The sequence below is a fragment of the Pezoporus occidentalis genome, unplaced genomic scaffold, assembly GCF_034315485.1.
Source record: "Pezoporus occidentalis ecotype Australia unplaced genomic scaffold, CSIRO_AGI_Poc_V1 ctg103, whole genome shotgun sequence".
Taxonomy (NCBI): Eukaryota; Metazoa; Chordata; class Aves; order Psittaciformes; family Psittacidae; genus Pezoporus; species Pezoporus occidentalis.
In genome coordinates this window covers 803,596-823,963 of record NW_026912812.1, presented here as the reverse complement: position 1 = coordinate 823,963, position 20,368 = coordinate 803,596, and the positions used below count along the sequence as shown (strand labels likewise).

Sequence of the window (20,368 nt, the reverse complement as noted above, 5' to 3'; positions counted from 1 at the left end):
TAACCCTGAATGGTTTTGTCTTCAGATTAGCTTAAAAGGAATTCTTTATGTTATTGAAGGTGTGGGGAAGTAATAACTCCTCCTAACACCTCCTCACTATAAACTGCCTGAAAAACTGTTCATGGAAGGATACTCCCCCCACACCCCTCTTTACTGAAACCAAAGCTTTCTTCTGCTCCATTGGTATATTGTGAGTTTAAAACATGTTTTAAACTGCATTGCTCCGTATTATTCATTGGAATTGAGAATTTTATATAGTCTGTAATATGGTAGGTTATTCTAATCCAAGCCCTGGTGTAGTACATAAGCAGAAGTTTCAGCAAGGTATTTATGATGATAATCAAAATGCAGTGGCTTTGGATTACATGGAAAGAGCTTTCCTTGCTGTTGTCCAAAGGCATGTGTGTCCCTCCGGCAGAGGTGAAGGAAGCTTCACACCAAAGGCTGTGTTTGGCTGTTTGTTACCTCGGTTTGTCACCATTTCTACTGCTCCAAAATGCTTATTCCTGCTGCCTCAGTTATACATGGGAGTGAGAGGAGGGAGGACTTTGAAGTTTTTGCTCATAAATACTTAATTTCCAGGGCTGTGCAAAGCTGCATAGGTTACTTTCCACTTTGTGAATTTGCTTTGCATCCATTTGATTGCTTGCATGCTTTGTACTTTGAGATAGTTTTGCTGCCTTTCAAGTTACTTGGGGAAAGATGTGGGTTTTTTTCCTCCTGCCCTTTCAGATCCAGCTAGAAGAAGTCCTTTGCTACAGGGCAAGAGTGAAACATCATTAAGTGATAACTTCTTTTCCACAAGTGTAGCAGGTATAACAAAGCTGCTTTCCTTCAAAGGCTCCCAGCCTTGAGAAAGGGGAGCCTAGCCCCAAAGGACTGTGTTTCTTTGGTTGCTATAATTTATATTAAAACCCTTTTGTCAGGAGAGAGCAAAAGTTATTTAAAACTTCTTTCTTTTGCCTCTTTCCTTCCAAAGCGATGTAAAAGCTCACAGTCTGTGCTTTTACAATCAGACCAAGCAGGGAACTTGTTCCTGCACAGGTAGCATATGAACCACCAGAGTATTTTTAGTGCAGCAAGTCCCCTTGTCTTCAAGTCTGAAGACAAGCTGCTTCCTCATCTTGCCTGCTTTTGTATATTCTAGCTGGCCTTCCTGGAGGGGAGAGCCACTTCCAGAGTGGAGAGCTTTTACCCTTCCTAAGCAGTCTTTGGAGGGAGGGTCAAGCATGTTTGCTGATAAATTTAAGAAAAACTGTAGGACACTGGCGGAAAAGAACCAATTCACATAAATGTCCTGTCAAAATGAAACATATGGGCATAAGATTTGCAAGGAAATCAAAGTCTGAAAAAGTAATTACCCTTTTTTAGATTAAATACAAGACATTTTAGCAAACAAACCAAAACTCTGGCTAACGTTATTTCTCAGCCTTTCTCTTCTTTTATGATTAAAATTAGATGTATTTTCTCCTCGGATCCATAACCCCCAATAAATTAACCTGTCCAAATAACACATGCACAGGAAGGATTTTTGTGCATGTTTTTTGATTTTGATTGCATTGCTTATGATTGCAATTTAGGTAGCCTTGATTCCAGCCATTGTTGTTCCTGGGGACTTGGGCACCATTAAACTGCTGAGAAAATCTCAGCTCTTTGATGGATCCAGTTATGTTCTTGGTTTCAAACAGATAAACATGTCTCTGTTTTGTTGACAAATGACTTAAAAGCATAATTTTGCAAATATGGTGCTGTGTCTATAGTACATCATCACTCTTTAACAGGGACTATGTACTTACACTGTTGTAAGCTGGAAGAATTTACGTGTGAAATGGCTAGGTTTTATCTGTAAATACAATTCCCAAACATTCAACAGAACTACAGGAAACATTACACTAACTGACCTGTTGCATAGGTGCAGCAAAACTAACAATATTAAGGCAATATAATTTTTGAAGTCCTACAAATCAGAAATTCAGCTTGTATCTCTTATGACAAGCTTCATATAACAAAACAAGCTTCTTAGCAGAACTATCTTACTTTCTACTCTAGTGCAAGGTAGACACTATATGAACTTCATACTGCAAGACCGTAAAGCTTTACATCAGTAGCAGCTCTTTGTATTAAAGAAGAAGAAATAATGCTAAAATAATGTGTTGCAATAGAATGTGAAATGCAGAGCAGAGAATCCTTTCAAGGCAAGGAGGCTCATCCTCTCCACTTGAAAGTCACTTTTAACAGGAAGACAGAAGTACTTGGCTAATGTGACAGAGGATAAGGATGCACCCAATCCTTACTGCCGCAGTCCTGGGGGATCAGGATTAAAATAGGTACAAAATGAAGAAGAGTTTCAATATTTCAAACTTATATTACTAAACTAGAAAGTGATTCTTACTTTGCTTTGACTATGGGTAGTACATTGTCACACTAAGTAGATGATGGTCAGATTTTAAAGATATCTTTTAGTATGGCCATTTTAAATGCTATTTAAATAAAGTGCATCACAAAAGTATGCTTTACAGTTACAGCACATATAGAGCAAACGTGTTATAAATTGAGACAAATCCTAACAAAATAAGATGCCTGTTGACATAGGCAAAAATAAAAGTTTATCTGAAGGCGCTGTTATTCCACTTCCATGTCCTCATGTCCTTATGCATGTAATTTAGTGGGATAAATGTAACTTTGGAGAAGCCATTTTTCAAGTAATCTGGAGCTTCTGGATTTCTGAAAATCAGGCTTTTAGAAATGTGAGATTCTTTCCACACATCCTTCTGGAAAGTTCATTCTTCTTAATTTAAAAACCACAGCAGCAGCAGCCGCCACCTTATGGATATACATGACAGCCCTTCTGTGTCTTTCTCATTTTCCTTAGTCTGACATTTTTGGACTTGGAATAGTGAAGCCTGCTCTTGCCTGACTCCTCAGCGTGATATTTTTCACCGTGAATGCAGAGTCATGCTACAAAAAACAATATACTATCCCTTTTTTGGGGGTGATGGAGGAACAGAATGTAGGAGACAGGGGAATGTTCTCTACAAACTCCAGCCTATTCAGTTTTTCTTGGAGTTCCTCTGGTTTCTTTTAAGTAGAGCTGCTGTGCTGTTGACATTTGCTAAGTTATAACACCCTGAAGACTCACAGGGTGAGTTATAATACATGTTTTCTATAAATCACGCAAAGACACCGGCACTGCTTGTTATGCTTCTGTAAACCTCCATGCACACACCTAAATACCTAGGTGAATACACACAAAATTCATCAAAAAGTGTAGTGGGGAAGGCAAAACCTGCATAATGTTCTTTTTGAAGTTCTTTGGTTGAGAAGCATGTAAATATATGAATGGGTATAGGGAAGAGAGATGGGAGCATATGCCCACACCTGCTAAGCAAGTGGGAAGTAGTGTCATCTAGTGGTTAGCTCAAAGCGAAATGTGAGAGGAGCGGTAAGTCAGTATATAGGAACAACATTTTTAATTCTTGCCTTGCTGTACTGTGCAACTTACAATGAACAGAAATTATTTCCTGTATCTCATTGATTCAGCTAGAAAACAGGGGAAAGTAAAGCAAGTAGATTAATTACTGTTGAAATTTACAGTAACTTAAGTTCATCCAGTTTCCAGAAATGTGCAGACACGCCTTTCTACGTGTAGTAATAACCTTATAAAATGGAACTAATTTCACTAAAAGCTGGTTCTTATTCTTTCCTCTTCTGCCAACATGATTGTTAGAAATGATACACTTTCATAGTCTGAAGCACTCTCTAGTGTCACTTCTGGCTGCAGGAAAAGACGGACTTGAGCACTTGCTTACAAGTGAAGGAAGCCATGGTGTTAAGCACATACTTAAAGCTAAGTGTATGATTAATTTCTCTGTAGATTTGGGGTTTTTAATATGAATGGAGTGCTATAATCTGGTAATATGCTCTTAAATTTTTATCAAAAGACTTAAAGCTGTAATTTGTAGATACTTCTTATCTAACTATAGAGCATAACATAAAAGCTAATTTACACCTGGGTGTAACATTATTGGTCTGATTATTTGCAAGGCAATCTTAATTAGTTTCACCCATTACGGTTTTATCTACTAAAATGAAAAAAAAAACAAAAATCTACTGAAACTGTTGAATGAAGGGCTAACCATAGTAGAAAGGAGCAGTTATTAACAGGACTTTTCCAGCTGCCCTCGCTAACAGGCAACTCTAAAGCAACAGCTATGCATGTCTTAAGTTTCTGCTAACAAAGCTGATTTCTAACCAGAAGGCTAGAGTATTCCTTTTCATCTATTAAGCCCCAAAAGTGACAGTACTCCTTCATATCCCTAATATTTCCTTTTCAGCTCACCAGGGACAAAATGTCATCTTTTATTGTAAAACAAAAATCAAAGCCAAATGGTCAAAATGCAAAGTTTTGGTTAAACAAACAGTATTTCAGTAGTTTTATCTGCAGCCTGCAGAGCAACTAAACAAAGCCAAGATATTGTCCATCTCTTTGACAGACAAAGAGCCACAGAGGTCCAGAATGACATGCCTGGGGCTGGCACGTGATTAGAGTAATTAAATTAAATAGCAGGAAACATGTTTTCCATATGCCATTGCCTGGCCACACACAAACTGTAACAGTAAATCTTTTATATTACATTGGTTCAGGGAAATGTAGAACCATTTTGAAAATGCATGATGCCCACAAAAATAAAGTTAAAGGGAAAACAGTGGCATACTCGCCTCACTCCTTGGCTTTGGTCACTGGCCTGAAATGCCAGACAAGTTCATTCTGTATTTATTTATTATTAAAGGTGCAGCTCAAAATGCCCTGAGCATGTGAACATTCAGGAAGCATTTCTGGGTGTACACTGGAGGGTAGTGCTGATGCTCTGGTTCAGAGGCAAAAAAAATAAAACCTGCCCAGTAAAGAGAAACATCTCAGGTATCCTACAAACTGAGATCCCAACATATTTCTGTGCAATAATCCAGCCCTCCAAACACGTATTACGAAGGAATTTTTGGCTCGGTTCTCTTTTCCACAGCAATACAAACTCAGATTTGTGTTCATGGCCAGTTGTTAGAAATACAGCATGTTTATCCATGCGTGTTATCCTCTTAGTCGCTGGCTTAGCTTAAACCATGACAATGTGCCATACTACAGTCAAAAGAATTGCTAGTTGGTGGAATCAGCTGCCATTCTTGCATTTATTTGTCACTGCAGTATGAAGATCATCTAGAATATTTGCTAACATATTTCTGATTCATCTTTCAGTGGCTGACGATGCCAAATTAAATCACTGGTATTTTTGTTTTGTTATGTTTTTGCACAATAGGGAAAAGGCTGCAAATCTGTTTGGAAGGAGCTATTAATCACTGATTTAAATAGTCCAGTCCTTAAGATTTTTTAGGAGATGACATACAGGAATATTTCATATATATATATAAATCCTGAAGACTGCAAAATGCTCTTCAAGTGAAGAGAATGAAGAACTTGGGAAAAATGATCTTAGCACATGGCAACCTGTCAATGAAAGTAAAATTGTGTCTCGCCTTTTTCTGGTGAAATAGATACTAGATAATTTCATAGGCATTTTAGATATTCTATCTTCACTTTATTTCCTTGTCCCAGAACACTCAGATACAAAACAACAGAAGCTTCAGTGCTTCCGATTCAGGTCCAGCACTGACCTGTGGTATTAAGTTTAATAACTGATTCAATTCAATGAAATCAAAGTACAAGCTTCCAGCTGGAAAGATAAATGTCAGATTACCTTTGAAAAGCAGTGTAAGACATATGACAGAACACTGGTAGCCTTGGATCAATCTTTAGCAGTCACAGTATTTCTCAGGATATTGAAGTGAGATTTGAGATGGAGAACTAGGAATTGGGACTTGATTCTCTGCTCCTTTGAATGCTTTCTCTATTAACTAATCTCCATTATTTGATCAGGAAAGCTTGAAACAGTGACTCTACGATTGTTAAAGGAGATAGCAATGACAGGAAAGTGAAAACCAACGACTTAGGCTGGTAGCAGATGGCAGAGCTTTTTTTTCTTTTTAAGCAACATTTCTTCAACTGTCTGAACTCTTCTGTTCCCTGAAAGCATCAGTGCATTTCAACGTACATTATTTTGCCTGAACTTTCTATACAACGGCTTATAATGATCAGTTGATAGGCAAAGCAGTTAATCCCTCGAGACCACCTTGTCTTCTGAGAACAAGGACAATAGAGAAAGTTCTTTGCAGAAGGTAGAAACCCGGAGCCTCTGACTGAGGTAGAGTCATCCTACAGAGGGGGAGGGGACAGAGCTGCCTTCCAAGCCAAGGAGGTCTCTCAAGACTAGTTAAAAGGTGACCTATAAGACATTTTACAGCTGCTGCTTCACATCCTTTGCCTCTCCCCACCAGCATTCCCAAAGCAGTGCTGGAGTGAGGAGAACGCCCCTCCATCCACTCCTCCTGCTCCCCAGCTGGTCTTGGCCTCCAGGCACCATCTCTTACCTGCCATAAGTGAACCCTGCCATGGGGTGGCCAAGCACACCTTTAAACCAATGGTAATTGAAGGCTCATAGCCCTTCCCAAAATCTCTTATGTCTCTGCATAAAAAATGGGGGAAATCTGGAGTACTTGGCAGAGGGGCTGGTACACCAGCAGGACAGCCACGGGAGAGGAGGGGCTGGGGAAGCTTCTGCTGAGGAGTTATTTGCCAAAGGGGAGAAAGGTTGTGGTAGCTTTGGGTGTAATTGTTCTGATTTTGCAAATACGCAGCAGTAGTGACCAGTAGTTGGTCACTGCTGATGCAACAGCACTGTGATTGTGATCAGTGGAGAAGGCAATAGCTGAAAAGTCTGTTTTTCTGGTAGCAGCTGAGAGAACTACTTTGCAGCTTCTGCTTTTGCATAGAGTATCTCAGCTGTGCTGTCATCTTTGGGCCTCGAATCTCCTTGTTTCGTTAGGCTCAAGTTCTCAGTTCAAGGGATGAACTTTGTGACACAAAAGAGCAGAATATGTATATATGGGTATTTCTTGATGTAAGCTACTGTTGCATTTAAAGGAATTCTGCAGGTTGAATGCAACTAACCTCAGTGGGATTGTGCCCCTCCATTCTGACATGCCAAATCTTCCTCCATTTCTAAACCCTTCACCTGAAAAGTCTGCTTTTGCTTTTTCTTTTTTCTTTTCAATACTAGGCACCCATATTAAATCAGAAGAAAGTAAAAATAGGAAATACCAGAAGCATGTGAATAATAACTTGCTATACATCAAGCATTAAGTGCTTTGTCTTGTGATTTCCTTAACTACTTGCTGAAGTAATCATGCAGAAGATCAGGCAGACACAGTAAAGCTAATGCTGGTAAGGAGCTTCCAAATATTTTTCTTCACTAATGCACCTAACTCACTTTGAGTACTAGTCTATAAGTTAATATTCAGCCTTTAGCAATGACATTAAATGTGCAGGTGGCCATGACAGTAAAAGAGAACCAGGCGCTGACTTCTTTCTATCACTGACTATCTAATTTCAGAGTATCCTTCCAGGCTCAAATGATCCACTTAGTCATGGCCTCTAGGACTTGGTACTGAAACTCAAATCCATGAAGGAAACTGCTGTGAAACTCTCTGTATTGACTACCTGCAGCTCACCTTTATGACAGCAGCTTCACAAATGCTGTGGGTGGCACCCCACCAGACTGAACCCTCTGCATCTTTGAGCGTGCTGTGTGTCAACTGATTTCACATCTTGAAAGCAGAAAAAGAAAAACCTGAAAATGAGTTCATGTACTTTGAATCCTTTTCCTTCATTAAAAGCTGGAGGGAAAGGGCCAGAGAGGTGAAAGAAAGGATTATTTCTTTTAAATTGAAGTCTGAGCTACTACAGTAGTGACATATAATAGTATTTAACTTGAAAGCACTCAATTGTTTTGGGAAAACGAGCAGCTTGCTTGGTTACTGCATTACCCATCAATATGGATAAGGAACAGTCGCCATGCTCATTCTCAGCCTCTTCCGTTCCTGATCCTTTTTTATTTGCTGGTCTTGTGCTGCTTCTCAGAGCGTGGAGATCATAGACTCATAGAATGGTTAGTGTTGGAAAGGACCTTAAGATCATCTAGTTCCAACCCCCCTGATTGATAGCCAAATCAGAGCCATGGAAGTCAAGTGTCCCTGGGCTGTGCCTGTGGGGCTGGCACTACCCATTTTTATTTTTCTGCCAGAAACACCAACAGAGAAGCTTTGAAGTTCTCTGTATTGAGTAAGTAGCTTCAGAAAGCTGAAATCTATGCAGAAACTAATAGAAAAGAAAGACTTGTACAAATTTATCAAAAAAAAAAGTTCTAGAAAGAAAAATGTCAGGGGGTGTGCTGTTGAGCTTGGGAGCCTTTGATGCCCTAAGGCAAAATGGATCAAAACGGGTGAGAAATGAGGAAAACCTGATCACCACCTGTCCCTGTGTGCAGTCAGGTAGCTGAGTGGAGCCATGCTTTCTGATGTGTAGTAACTCTTCAACTTGTATTTTCAGTAGAGGAAGATCTAGGAGAGCAAGCTGTAGAAGCAGCTGGTCTTGGTAGCTATCCCTCTGTGCACACGGTGGGTGAAGCATTTCCCAACAGAACTTCTGCCCTGTGCTCCTTACGGGTCTGTTCAGTAATAGAGATCTGCTTCAAAAATCTGCCAGCCGCCACCTAAAAAACTACCATGGTTTCCTTCTTGATGGGAGCAAAAGGAAAAGGCTAAGTAAAGGGCTGAAAACGGAATCCTCCATGCTTCCCTAAGCTGCTTTACAGAGAACCTGAGCAAAGCCTTCTTAAGCCCTTGCCATTGCTGCTTTGCTGCAATCTCACAGCTGTAATTTTCACAAGGCCCTTTTCTGAGGAAATACAGGCAGTATGAACAGAAAGACCTCCTTGGCTTCCTGGAATCCAAAGGTCACAGGCCAGAACATGAGAGAAAACAGATTATGCACTGCTTTCTGCATTAGAGCACCTATGTCTCAAAGGGATTCAGGTCGAGCTGCTCTTCCAGGACATTAAACAACAGAGCTTTATGAAGATTTAGCCAGCAGCATACTGAGGCGTGCATTTATTCACTCTCATAGTGTATGAGAAGGAAAAGAAATGAAAACTTTAGTGTGTGTGTGTGTGCCTGACAGAGAGACATTCAGAGATCAAACCAGAATTCTTCAAAAATGAAGCATTTAAAGAAGCAGCTTTCCAAGAACACATAATCCTCTTCAATAACAATAAAACCCTGTGCTGTCTGATACAGGAAATGATAAATTGCCCAATGGTATGAAAATAGTATCATCTGACTGTCAAAATGTGAAATGGTAATTACTGGGATCTGGATTTACAGACCTGATTCATGCCAGCTATGTACCCCTGATTAAGTGATTTTGCCTAGCATTGCCCCAGCAGTCTCCTTACAGGCTGCTCTCTCTGACAAGATGAAGCAGTAGCAAAAGTAACAAGGTGCTATATCCTAAGTATCTGAAGGAGGAAAACAACTATAAAAAATTTTTGATTGAAAAATAAAAGCCTCATCAATGTCATTCTATGCAGGTACCAGTGAAATGATACCATTCCGTTATGATTTATTTAATGCCACATAGTCAGTCAGACAGTTCAGTTCTTGATTTAATTATGTGATAAATCAAGTCTCACTGCCTTCTGTAACTTAAAGTTTACAATTCGAGACAAACAAAAAAAACACCAATTTCCTTGGCTATCATTAAGAAAGTACATGTGATACTTTCTGGGGAAAAAAAAAAAGGATAATTTTCAAATCCAACTGGGAAAGAATAATTAATTGTAATTGTTCTCATTATTCTGCATGTTCACATAAAATTGGCATTAAAAATGTAAAAAGAATTCTTCTTCTTGTAGAATAAATTTAAAGACCACAGTTAAAAACTTGATAAAGATGGACAGGCTCTTAAGAGTAGAGATGATAGAACGGTGGCTAAATATTCAGATGGGGCTTCCCCTCATGTAGATGAATGAAAAAAGTTCACAAAACAACTCCAACTACACAGCACCCTGTCCCCTCGCTCCATCCAGTCAGTCAAGATTGATCCCTGAAATTGTAACGCCAGCTTGTGTTATGTCAGGATTGTACTGAGACTGTGCACCCATGGACTTGAGGAAGAGCAGAAGGGTACAGGGTTAGTGCCTCTCTTACTGGTTATGCAGTTAAAAGAGACAACTAAGTATAGCTGAGCTGGTATATGTAAGACTCTGGTGGCAATCTCATTTAGGAGGGAGGAGAGGTGCAGAAAGGTTTACTTGGAACTTTGACGTTGTTCAAAACTTCCATTTCCATTTATCCTACCCTTCACAGCACTTCTCAAGACCAAAAATGTTGTAACATGCTACCAGCTTGGAAAGACCAAATGTGCAGAAGGGTTCTTTTAACAGCATATCCTCCAACAAGCCTCCCTTATATTTAAGTTAATTCAAGGCAACTATGGAAAGTAAAGTAATACAAATGCAACAAAGGCTTCACAGCCAGATTCAAACCATCTCATTTAGTCAGCTATTTAAGGCACTAGGATCACTTATAAGTATCTGATCTGTCAAAACAACTCTAGTGACTAAGGCACCTGTGCAGTCACCACAGAGACTTAGACACTCCTGAATGATTTCAAGTTACTAAGCTGGTGTGCTTTTAACTCTCAGATACTGATGAAATAACCCACGGGGTCTCTAACAGCTGTGCGTGTCCACAGGTAGAAGTTGGCCTCTATGGGATAGATGGGTTATGGGTCTGGAATAAAAATAAGCAAAAGGAGTGTGACCCTTGAGCTCCGTAAATGGGGACCAAGGCCATTCAAGGCCAAAGGATGCCCCTTCTCAGTCCTGTGTGTGTGAGTGAGTAAGCATGGCCAAGAAACCCATGTTTTCCACTGGCTGTGTGAGCTAACTGTATTTTTGGCTTTTAAATCGAATTCCAAATTAGGCTGAAATAGAAGAGGAAAAAAAACCAAACAACAAAAGCAAAGCACTAAGCCTACCAAATGCAAAGTACGGTGTCTACCAATTACAGTGGTAAAATGCTACAAAAATCACTGGGATTACTGCTCTAGTGCAGAGATGATAATTTATCCAGGATGCTCATCTTCTCTTTGCCCAAACAGCAATTCAGCATTCAACATTCTAAAACTATATTCCTCCACTGAGCAATGAGGTAACAGAAGCCCCGCTACCACCCAGATAATGGGAACTGCATAAGGAAATCAGAAACTAAACAAATAAATGAAAAGCAAACAAACATTTCTTAAGTGGATAAGTAGGACATGCTGCTAGTGGGACAGAGTATAATAAGGAAATTAACTTGGCTTAGCTAATTTTGGCTGCAAATTGTGAAGTGTTCATAGGGAGAGAAATAAGTAAACATTTTTAGGTTGGTGTTTGGGATTAACATTTATAGATTTTTACCTCAGAATGCCAGTGAAGACAAAAACAGGGTATAGTGGCTTAAGTAACATGGATTAAGTCTTAGGGATCCTGATGATAATGAAGATGGAATGAAGATAGTGCACAAATGATTTTCTGAATAGGAAAGATGAGTGGTGGTAGTGTCTGGAGTGCTCCTGCTTTCCTGAAGGAACTGGCTTTTAATCCTATTTCATTAATGCCAGAAAATGAAAAAAAGGCTAATGTTACAGTATCTACATTTGAGTAATGTGTCTGTCTTGAGTACGTGAATATTATGAAGCATTTTCCCTCGCTTAGTAGTAATTCTAAATCAGCAGCTACGCTGGCATTATTTTTTGGACAACAGGACAGAATAAACTGGAAGAAGGTAAGACTTGTGAATTGTATTCAACTATGATTATTTATTTTCTTCATTATGGGTGGTATGATGCATAGTAAACAAATAATTAAAAAAAAAAAATAAAATCTAGGTATAGCCTCCAAACCAGGAATGTAAATTGAAAACATTCTTCTAATTCCAACGTAAGTATTTAAACAAAAGGCATCTCAATAAAATCCCTGTTGAAAGCATGATTTACTTATAGACACAAGGTTCTAAATACATTATATCATTATTGCACTGCTTGCCCTATTGTTTATTCTGTTAATGCTAGCTTTAATCTTTCCTAAGCTAAAACTTGACTTTTTACCTATTTTGGGGGATGTATTACTGACAAAACATTAGTTTGCTGCTATATTAGTGAAAATTATCACATTTGATTTACAGAAATATTTATTCTTACATATTTATGTTGCTGAAACCATTTTATTTTAGTACTATTTGTACCAGAATCAGAGCTTTTAAGAGCCTTTGCAAGTTAAATGAACTGTTAGAAGAGCTAGAATGTAACAATTTTCTGAACTCTTGGTAGGAACAATTCATGTACAGTAACAATAGGGACATGCTGCTAATGGGATAAACTCTCTCTAGATCTGAAGCAAAGCTCAGGACATGTCACAAAGCATTTAACATCTTCATGGAAGGGCTAGGTGTTACTCTAAAGGTGGACTTTAAAGGTGGTATTCTAAAGTAGGACTTCACTGCCTCGTGCAGTTGCTTTAACATCTGCAAAGTTTGAGGATTTCCTCCTCCCCAGTATATTTACATGTGGACTCTAGTTTTGCAAAGGTCTTGAGGAATACCAGAGATCAGTAGAAGCTCAGCTCAGATCAGCATGTTTTGGGTTCTAGGCAAGTTGGAAAAATAAGGAAAATTATTTCAGTTCATCTAAATTTTAGATAATTACCAGCTAAGAAATTGGGATTCACCTTTACCTTTCCTGTATGGTGATATATGATCACATGTTCAAGACAGATGCCACGATGGGAAAATGAACATGCATCAATGCTGCTCCACATTCACTAAAACTTATGATGGCTGATGCAGGATAAAACAAGAGACCAAAAAAAAGACTTTGTGTAATTATTGTAAGAATAGTGTAATTAAAACCTTGCTCCTGAAAGCTTGAATTGTTTCAACACTGTGTGGTGAACATATTTGGTTATATGAAGCAAAAGCACAACTAAGTTATCAAATTTACACAAAGTCAGATATCTGAAAGGTGATCTTTTAAAAAAAAAACCTTTATTTGAGAAAGGAAGAGACTTATATCAGAAGGCAAAAAAAGGGAACATACAAACAGAATATATTTACAACACAAAACAAGAGATCACCTCTAAGGGTGTAAATTATAATAAATACAGTAGATTTAAAATGTAAGAGACAATAATCAATTAGAAATGTGGTTGTTTAAACCCAGTTTTCCTTTTCACTGGTTCCAGGTTTTAAATTTTATCCAAATTTGAAAGATTCTGAAATTAAAGTCCACTAATGTATTGGGGTTTCTCACCAGAATGACACTATAAAAATATCTCGTCTTTTGTGAATATATGTCTTTGAAGTGATAGTGTACAAAACTCTTCTCATTTGCAAGTTTCTCCCCAAATAAAATGTATTTTAAAAGATGCACTATCCTATTTTGATGAGGCTGAAGTTAGTCAGATTTCAAAGAAAATTAAAATTTTACAGAATGGAAAAACCATTTAATTTTACTCCTCCATTACCTTTTGAATGTGTATGTGATTTTTTTCATCCAAGATGAAGAAAGGCTTCTTTTCAAATATGAAGCACACATAAATATCACCTGTGTTTTTTCTCAATCAATAAATCTCTTCTATCTAAGGAAGCCTTTCATATTAACAGCAACTATTCAGACATTTGTTTGGAGACCTTCTAAGAAAAAGGATAATGTATCTTCAGAAGCTGCAACATTTTATAAGTGATTTAATAGTATTACAGCATAATGTAAACAACACATGCTAATAATATATTTTAGAACAATTTCTACATTTGGCAAAACAGCTATCTTTCTTGAAACAGGATACTGCACCTTAAAATACCTCAGCTTTAGAAATATAAATATTTTTAATAGAAAAAAAACCCTGACAAGGATTCCAGGTCAGTTTGGGATTACCCATATTAAAGGGGATCTTAATACAACGAATCTTTAACTAGCTTAACAAAAGTAAACCTATAAAACAAGGTAAACATATCAAAAGGGAATATGAAGGAAATGTTTCACTGGAAAGCTTCCTTAACAATTTCCCTACTCGCTTTGTTATTTTCTTTGACAATAAATCAATTCATAGAGTGCCTTTAAAAACAGAGGGAGCACTGCCCTGTCCCCCACCCCCACCCTGCATTCCTCAGCACATGAATCACTTGGGCTTCCTGTTTCCATAAGGCATTTCCTGCCCCCCCCTCCCAAAATCACTTTTTTTGCAGAACAGCGGGACCTGACAAAGTATCGACTTAAACAAACAGGGCCTTCCACTGCATTCACCCTAGCCCTGCCTGAGCGGATGGCAATGGAAAGGGATGCCAGCACGCTGGCTGCACACATACACTCCGCCTTCCAGCTCGCCAACAAGCTGAAGTCTCCTTTTGCTGAGTTGGCATTTTATGGACAGTTGTTATTTTTGTATTTCTCCACGAGACCTAGCAGTAAAGGTTATGCCATATTGTATGATTAGTCTTTATTTAAAATAACAAACAAGCGATAGGTATCAGTTGATAACGATAACAATTCTGTGCTTTCCCTGCAATATCCTAATAACTGCAACCTAATGCTGCCTTTTGCTTCTCACCAGTACTTGCATCTGCTGCATTTAAAATTGTCTCTGTGGATGGCATCATCAAATAAGACAGAATGAAAAATTAACTAAGCAGTGCAAAGAAAGAAAACAATGCAATTTTAAACAGTGCCTTGCCTGCCTCTACATCCACCTTGTAAATTGCATCCATCTTTTCTCTAATTTAAACTTTATACACCAGCCTGGGACCACTGATATAGCAGTCAATACATGTCTACCGAAGAAAAAGTACCCTAAGGTTAACAGTGTTCAAGACTACAGTATGATACAGTATATACAGACAGCTGAAAGCAAAAGTCAGAGGATTCAAAATCAGAGAAGGAGAATGTTTCATTAATCAGGACTGGAAACTAATTCCAGCAATTGCTGATCTCAACAAGCTAGGTGATACGAGTTCTCTTTCACTAGAAATAAGCAATGTAATGTAATACAAAGGCTGGGCTAATACAAAGTCTATCACCTATTATGCAAAGATTTATATAAAGTGACTGCAACAGGTATTTTCTCAATTAGTGGCCATAAGGATGAGATTCACTATGTTTTCAAGTGTGCATACAACACTTCTGCCTTTGTTAGATTCTTTGAACAGTAAATCAGGATTTGCTACATCAGTGAATCAAAACACAACTGCTTACCAAAGCCTAGAAAATGCATGTGATGCTCAGATAATAACTTTAATTACAAATCCTGGAGCTAAATCTTTGCCTATTACCTGTTGCATAAAAGCAGCTTGCTCCCCAGATTCCATTTGCTGGGTCTGAACATCCTCATCACTGTCCGGTGGCTCCTCTTTGACTTTCACAGCCCCCACCTGCTGTCCTATTCTGTTATCCACACCAGCACTGCTGCTCTCAGCCCTAATGCTGGCACCGCTGGCAGGAGCTCGCTCTTCCTGCATCGAGTGATCTCCATGAAGCTCTTCTTCAGCTTCCTCCAGGTGACTGCCAGGCTGCTTCAGCTGCTCAATGGACTTAGACAGCATCTGGAAAGAGAATGGGGGAACAGTTACCGACTCCTTTCACTGATGCCAAACACAAAGAAATACTAGATTTGCACTGACAAAATTGAATCCACAGCAAGCCCATGTAGCCATGAATTGCTAAAATACTAATGTGCAGGTCAAAACAGAACCAAAGTTCTTAAGCAAAAGGTCACTTGTTACTCTTCAGTAGAAAATACCATGTATGTAGAGAGTGCTATATGGAAACACTAAACTAAAAATAAGGCGGAAGAATGAAAACAATACACATCTGTTACACTGTTACAGCTGGTAATAAAGAGAAATTGGGGTCCTTTCATACTCTGAACATAAATGTAGAACTTTACGTAACTATATTACAGTTAATTTCTACAACACAAAATAATAACGGAACTCCTAAGTCCTAAAAAAAACCCATAGTGATATGGTTAATATTTTGTTATAAGAAAATTAGAAAATGTTCACATAAGCAGCTCTATCCATCAAAGCAAGGTGGCACTGAAAGGCAACAAAGGAGCGGTGACAAAGAGCTGGTGCCAGTCCTTCTCCTGTGGCACAAAGATATCACATACAGATCTGTCTATGACTGGAGAGACTACAGCTTTTGTCATGCACGGTACAGGTATCTTAGGTTAAGCAAAATGATACAACATAGCTACCCAGACAATACTGGTTTTACACCACTAACATCTATTGTAAAGCTCTGCTGAGGTGCCAGATATGAGTGTTGCAATCAAGTACAGATTATGTTTTATTATTTAAGATGCAGCAAATACATTCCAAACCAGTCCAGATGTAGTCCTCAAAACACAAACTGAAAAAATCCCCACTCTATTGAAAGGGATACAAATTAGAGATGTGAGCAAGCATCTGTGGGGTCAAGTGAGTAATTACCATTTATTCAACTGACCACTTGATTTCAAGCAAATACTGATTTGTATCTCCAAGGTCAAATATACTGAGAAGAGAAAAATAACCCCCAATTTTTACCATTACTTACTAGCAAAGTTAAGACACATATTTAGCTCATTACTGCTCTCCTTTCTTTTATGCTTTTTCACTTTTATGTCCTGTCCTCTCCTATGATGGAGAATGATAAAAACAAGTGGATGGCATGGTGGGAGGGACAGACCCCAAACCTGAAAACCACTGCTGCCGCTCAGTCTGCTAAGCCACAGCTGAATGCCTTCCCTGTATCACTATTAACCATGCTTTCCTATTTGTTAAACTGTTTTTTAAAGGCAGCTTGGCCCCATCTTATTCCAGTAATTACATCAGTAGCATTACCAACAGATTGGTCAGTTCTTCTAAGTCAGAAACATCTGATTTTATATTATATCTCCTAGTAGTAGTGTGGAAAATTACATATTTGGAGTTTAGAGTCAGTATTTCTATCTTACCTCTCTAGCTAAAGCTGGATTCCATAGCAGAAAATGAGTCTTATATGAAACACTGCTCAGGTCCTTTCACTGCTGGATACTTCTGCTTACACTTAATGCTTAAATCTTTAAATCCCCACTTACCACTTTTTCTCTGAATTTATCTGTAGGTACATGCTGGATTCTCCTTATGTTAATGCATATTTTTCATTTTGGAAAAGTGATTGATTAACCTGAATTTTACTAAGGCTACATTTAAAACCCCTACTTTTTTTTCACTAATAAATTAGAGCTGTACAGACTGGTCTCTTTAACCAGTACACTTCATTGTTTTCGCTATTCCAACTAAAGGAGTCACTCAGAAAAATGGTTTCATGCTAATGTAACCTATATATTTTATTTTCTTCTATTTTCAGGAAATTAAACTGTTAGGGACATGCATGAGCCAAAGAAAATAGTGGCAGCAGGAGAGGAAGCACTTACAGACATCAGTTCCACTGTATAACTAGAAGAGTCCAATCAAACACAATCTAACCTGTTTGCTTGTACAGAAAAGCGGAAGACTAAATAGCCTGGAGATTGCAACAAATCATTATATAGATCCTTCAGTTACAGCCCCTGCCTTCGTTTCTCCTTTGTAATGATAAGCTCTTGTAAAATACAATATTTTAAATAAAACATCTTTACAAAGACACATAGCACAAAATCCCGCAACAACAACCCCTACATTTCTTTCTTTAATTAATTCTTCATTTTAAAAACATGGTGGCTATTTCTACAAACTCCTGTACATACATACGAAACACTTTTTCTCCTTCTCTCCTATGACTATCTCATATTACTTTGACCAATGATGGTACACTAGTTGTACTGAAACAACCTGGCATCTGCTTACTGTTGTCTCTGTTACTCATGTAGTACAATGTTTCTAAGGAATGTATCTTTCAAAATAATTCTTCTGCCTAATGGCTTAAACAATAGTTCTCAGCAAAGGAGAAAAGGCTTTGGGCATTTTTCAGTTCCACAGTCAGCTGTTGCTGTAGTTTTGTCCAAATAATTGCCTGCCTGATAGCAGTATTTGGAGAGCTGTGCTACCTCTCACCTTCAGAAGGTGCTAGTCAGATGTGTAAGCTGGAAAACTAAAACCTCAGTTGTAACATGTTTAATGAAGCTGTATTAATTTACTCCAGCTGAATCTGATCCAGTCATCTGTATTTCATTAAGTATTATTCAGAGAAGCGAATTATTAATCTGGCGTTAACTGTATCTTTTCAATATTATTATTGACAACAAATAATCTTATTTTTTCCATCAGTACATCAACAGAACCTTACATATTATTTTTCATTTTTTATTAACAGATATTTGTCAATTATGATCACCATGCAAAGCACTAACAAATTTTCACTTCCTAGATATTTTTATGTATTTATAAATGTGCTTTAAACCAACTGACAGCCTGAAATGAAAACTGTAATTCAGGTACTCCTTATGTAAGCTCTAATATTATCTATACTGTTCCCATAATTCAGTGCATCCTCCCAACTGCTGCATTATTTTAACCTTTACTACTTCAATACAGAGGAGGATTTTACCATTAAAAACAAATTGTCAAAATGCTATGAATAGATTATTTTAAGAACATATGTAGGGTTCCTACACTGAGCAAATAAAATCTTGGTTGAGTGAAGACAGTGCTACTTTAGCTTCAGTGGAGGCAGGATTTTATTCATCATATGTTACAAAAAATGACCTTAAAAGACAGAGGGGTTTGTTCACTTTTCACATTATGAGATTTTCTTGAATACAGACATATGCTACAGGCTTTGCACTTATATTATTTACATCAAAATTACCCTTTTTTTTCTGCAAGTGGCAGGGTCAAGGGTTTCTAGATACAAAGATACACAAATAACATCAAGAATTTAAGGTTTTTATTGTAGTAGTGGTCTTTTGCTACCTGACTGCAATAATTTTAACCAGAGGGTTTAGACTTCGGACTCCCTTTATTGAGTAAAACGAAGATCTGCAATGGTGATCAAAGGGCCTTATAAGGAAATAAGCTGTCATTTGGACAGAAGTATATTAAAGCTGACAACGGCAAAGCCGATCTTCGTTCAGACAAGAGGAGTTCAGGTTACTTCACATTCATTAATATTTTTTCCCCAGAAAGCTGGAATGAGGGCTTCCACCCACTTTTGGATGGGATGTGAACATTTGCAGAATGTTTTCAGAAGGTCAGCATACTAGATCCCGCAGGTATAAATGCCAGACTTCAGTGGAGAGGTATACCGTTTCCCACATCAAAAGCCCGGCATCTGACAGCTCACCAGAAATAATCCATAGGGGATCTTTTCTTTGTTATTAAGGACAGAGGCACATCTCTTGAAAATTATTTGCTTCTTTTCAGAATGGAAATAATCCAGGGGAATTCTTTACCTCTGACCTATGTTAGATTTTGCTCGTTATCACCCTCACAGCAGCACTGTCTTGCTGCCGAAATGTATTATTTTCTTAAAGAAAATAATTTTTTTTTTTAATACAAGAGAAATTACAAGACCAATGGGGTGGAGAGAAACTTGGTCTCTTCCTCTTTTTTTTTGTTACAGAAAGATACACTTGTACATCTGCCCAAATGCTCTGACCAAGAACACTTTTCAGGGAGTGCTGGTGCATGCTGTATAATCTTATTTCAGGGCAAACATTCAAATAGTGGGTTCAGCTGAACTATATTAAATTCTTAATTATTCAAAGTCCTAAACATAAGGAAAAAAGGAAAGAGAAATTGGAAAGAAAAAAAAGATGCTAACTTGTTCTAACCTCTTGATCAACTGGCATTTCATAGTGTTGTCAGCTTAAAATGGTTGTGGTATTTCACACAAAAAACTTTTCAGAGAATATTTGAGTATACCTTATTAAAAAAAAAACCACCTATATTTTTCATGATTGAAAAGGAGTGAATTACACCTCTGTGCAGATTTCATTATACAGCCTAATAACAGAAGGTTAGGAGACAGACTAACAGAAAATGCAAGTGTATGTATTTACTTGATACATGCCCAAACTTGTCCTAAGAAATGAGAAGACACAGGGTTGCTTTGCTACATGGTCTAGAATATCTACTGTTTTAAGGTTCAAGTAACTCTGCTTTGCAGAGTTAAGTTCGATTGTAAAGCCATGCAAATTATATGATGAACAAATAACTTCAACTGTGAATAGAGGCTAGTTTTAAGATAGAACAAGGTATATTCCACCATGCTGGAGGACTTCATAAACCTTATGTAGGCACAGGTGTTCGATCTGAACTTTTAAGTTAAAGAGTTAAAGAATATACCTTTAAATTTAGTACTTAAAATCTACTCCATGATTTGATCTTTTCTCACTCTCTCATCTATGGGCTACCGTTA

The 20,368-nt window shown here is 37.9% G+C and overlaps 1 protein-coding gene across 3 annotated transcripts in view; it reads right to left on the bottom strand.

Moving 5' to 3' along the window:
* HDAC9 (histone deacetylase 9) overlaps window positions 1–20,368 on the bottom strand; it is a 387,421-nt gene that overhangs the window by 167,934 nt on the left and 199,119 nt on the right. For 2 of the 3 annotated variants that reach the window (XM_062616787.1, XM_062616797.1), the window contains exon 13: window positions 15,316–15,585. In XM_062616787.1, the coding sequence (XP_062472771.1) occupies window positions 15,316–15,585 (270 nt within the window). Of the gene's footprint in view, window positions 1–13,024; window positions 15,586–20,368 lie in introns of those variants that run through there. The other variant, XM_062616808.1, reaches the window with a different exon arrangement.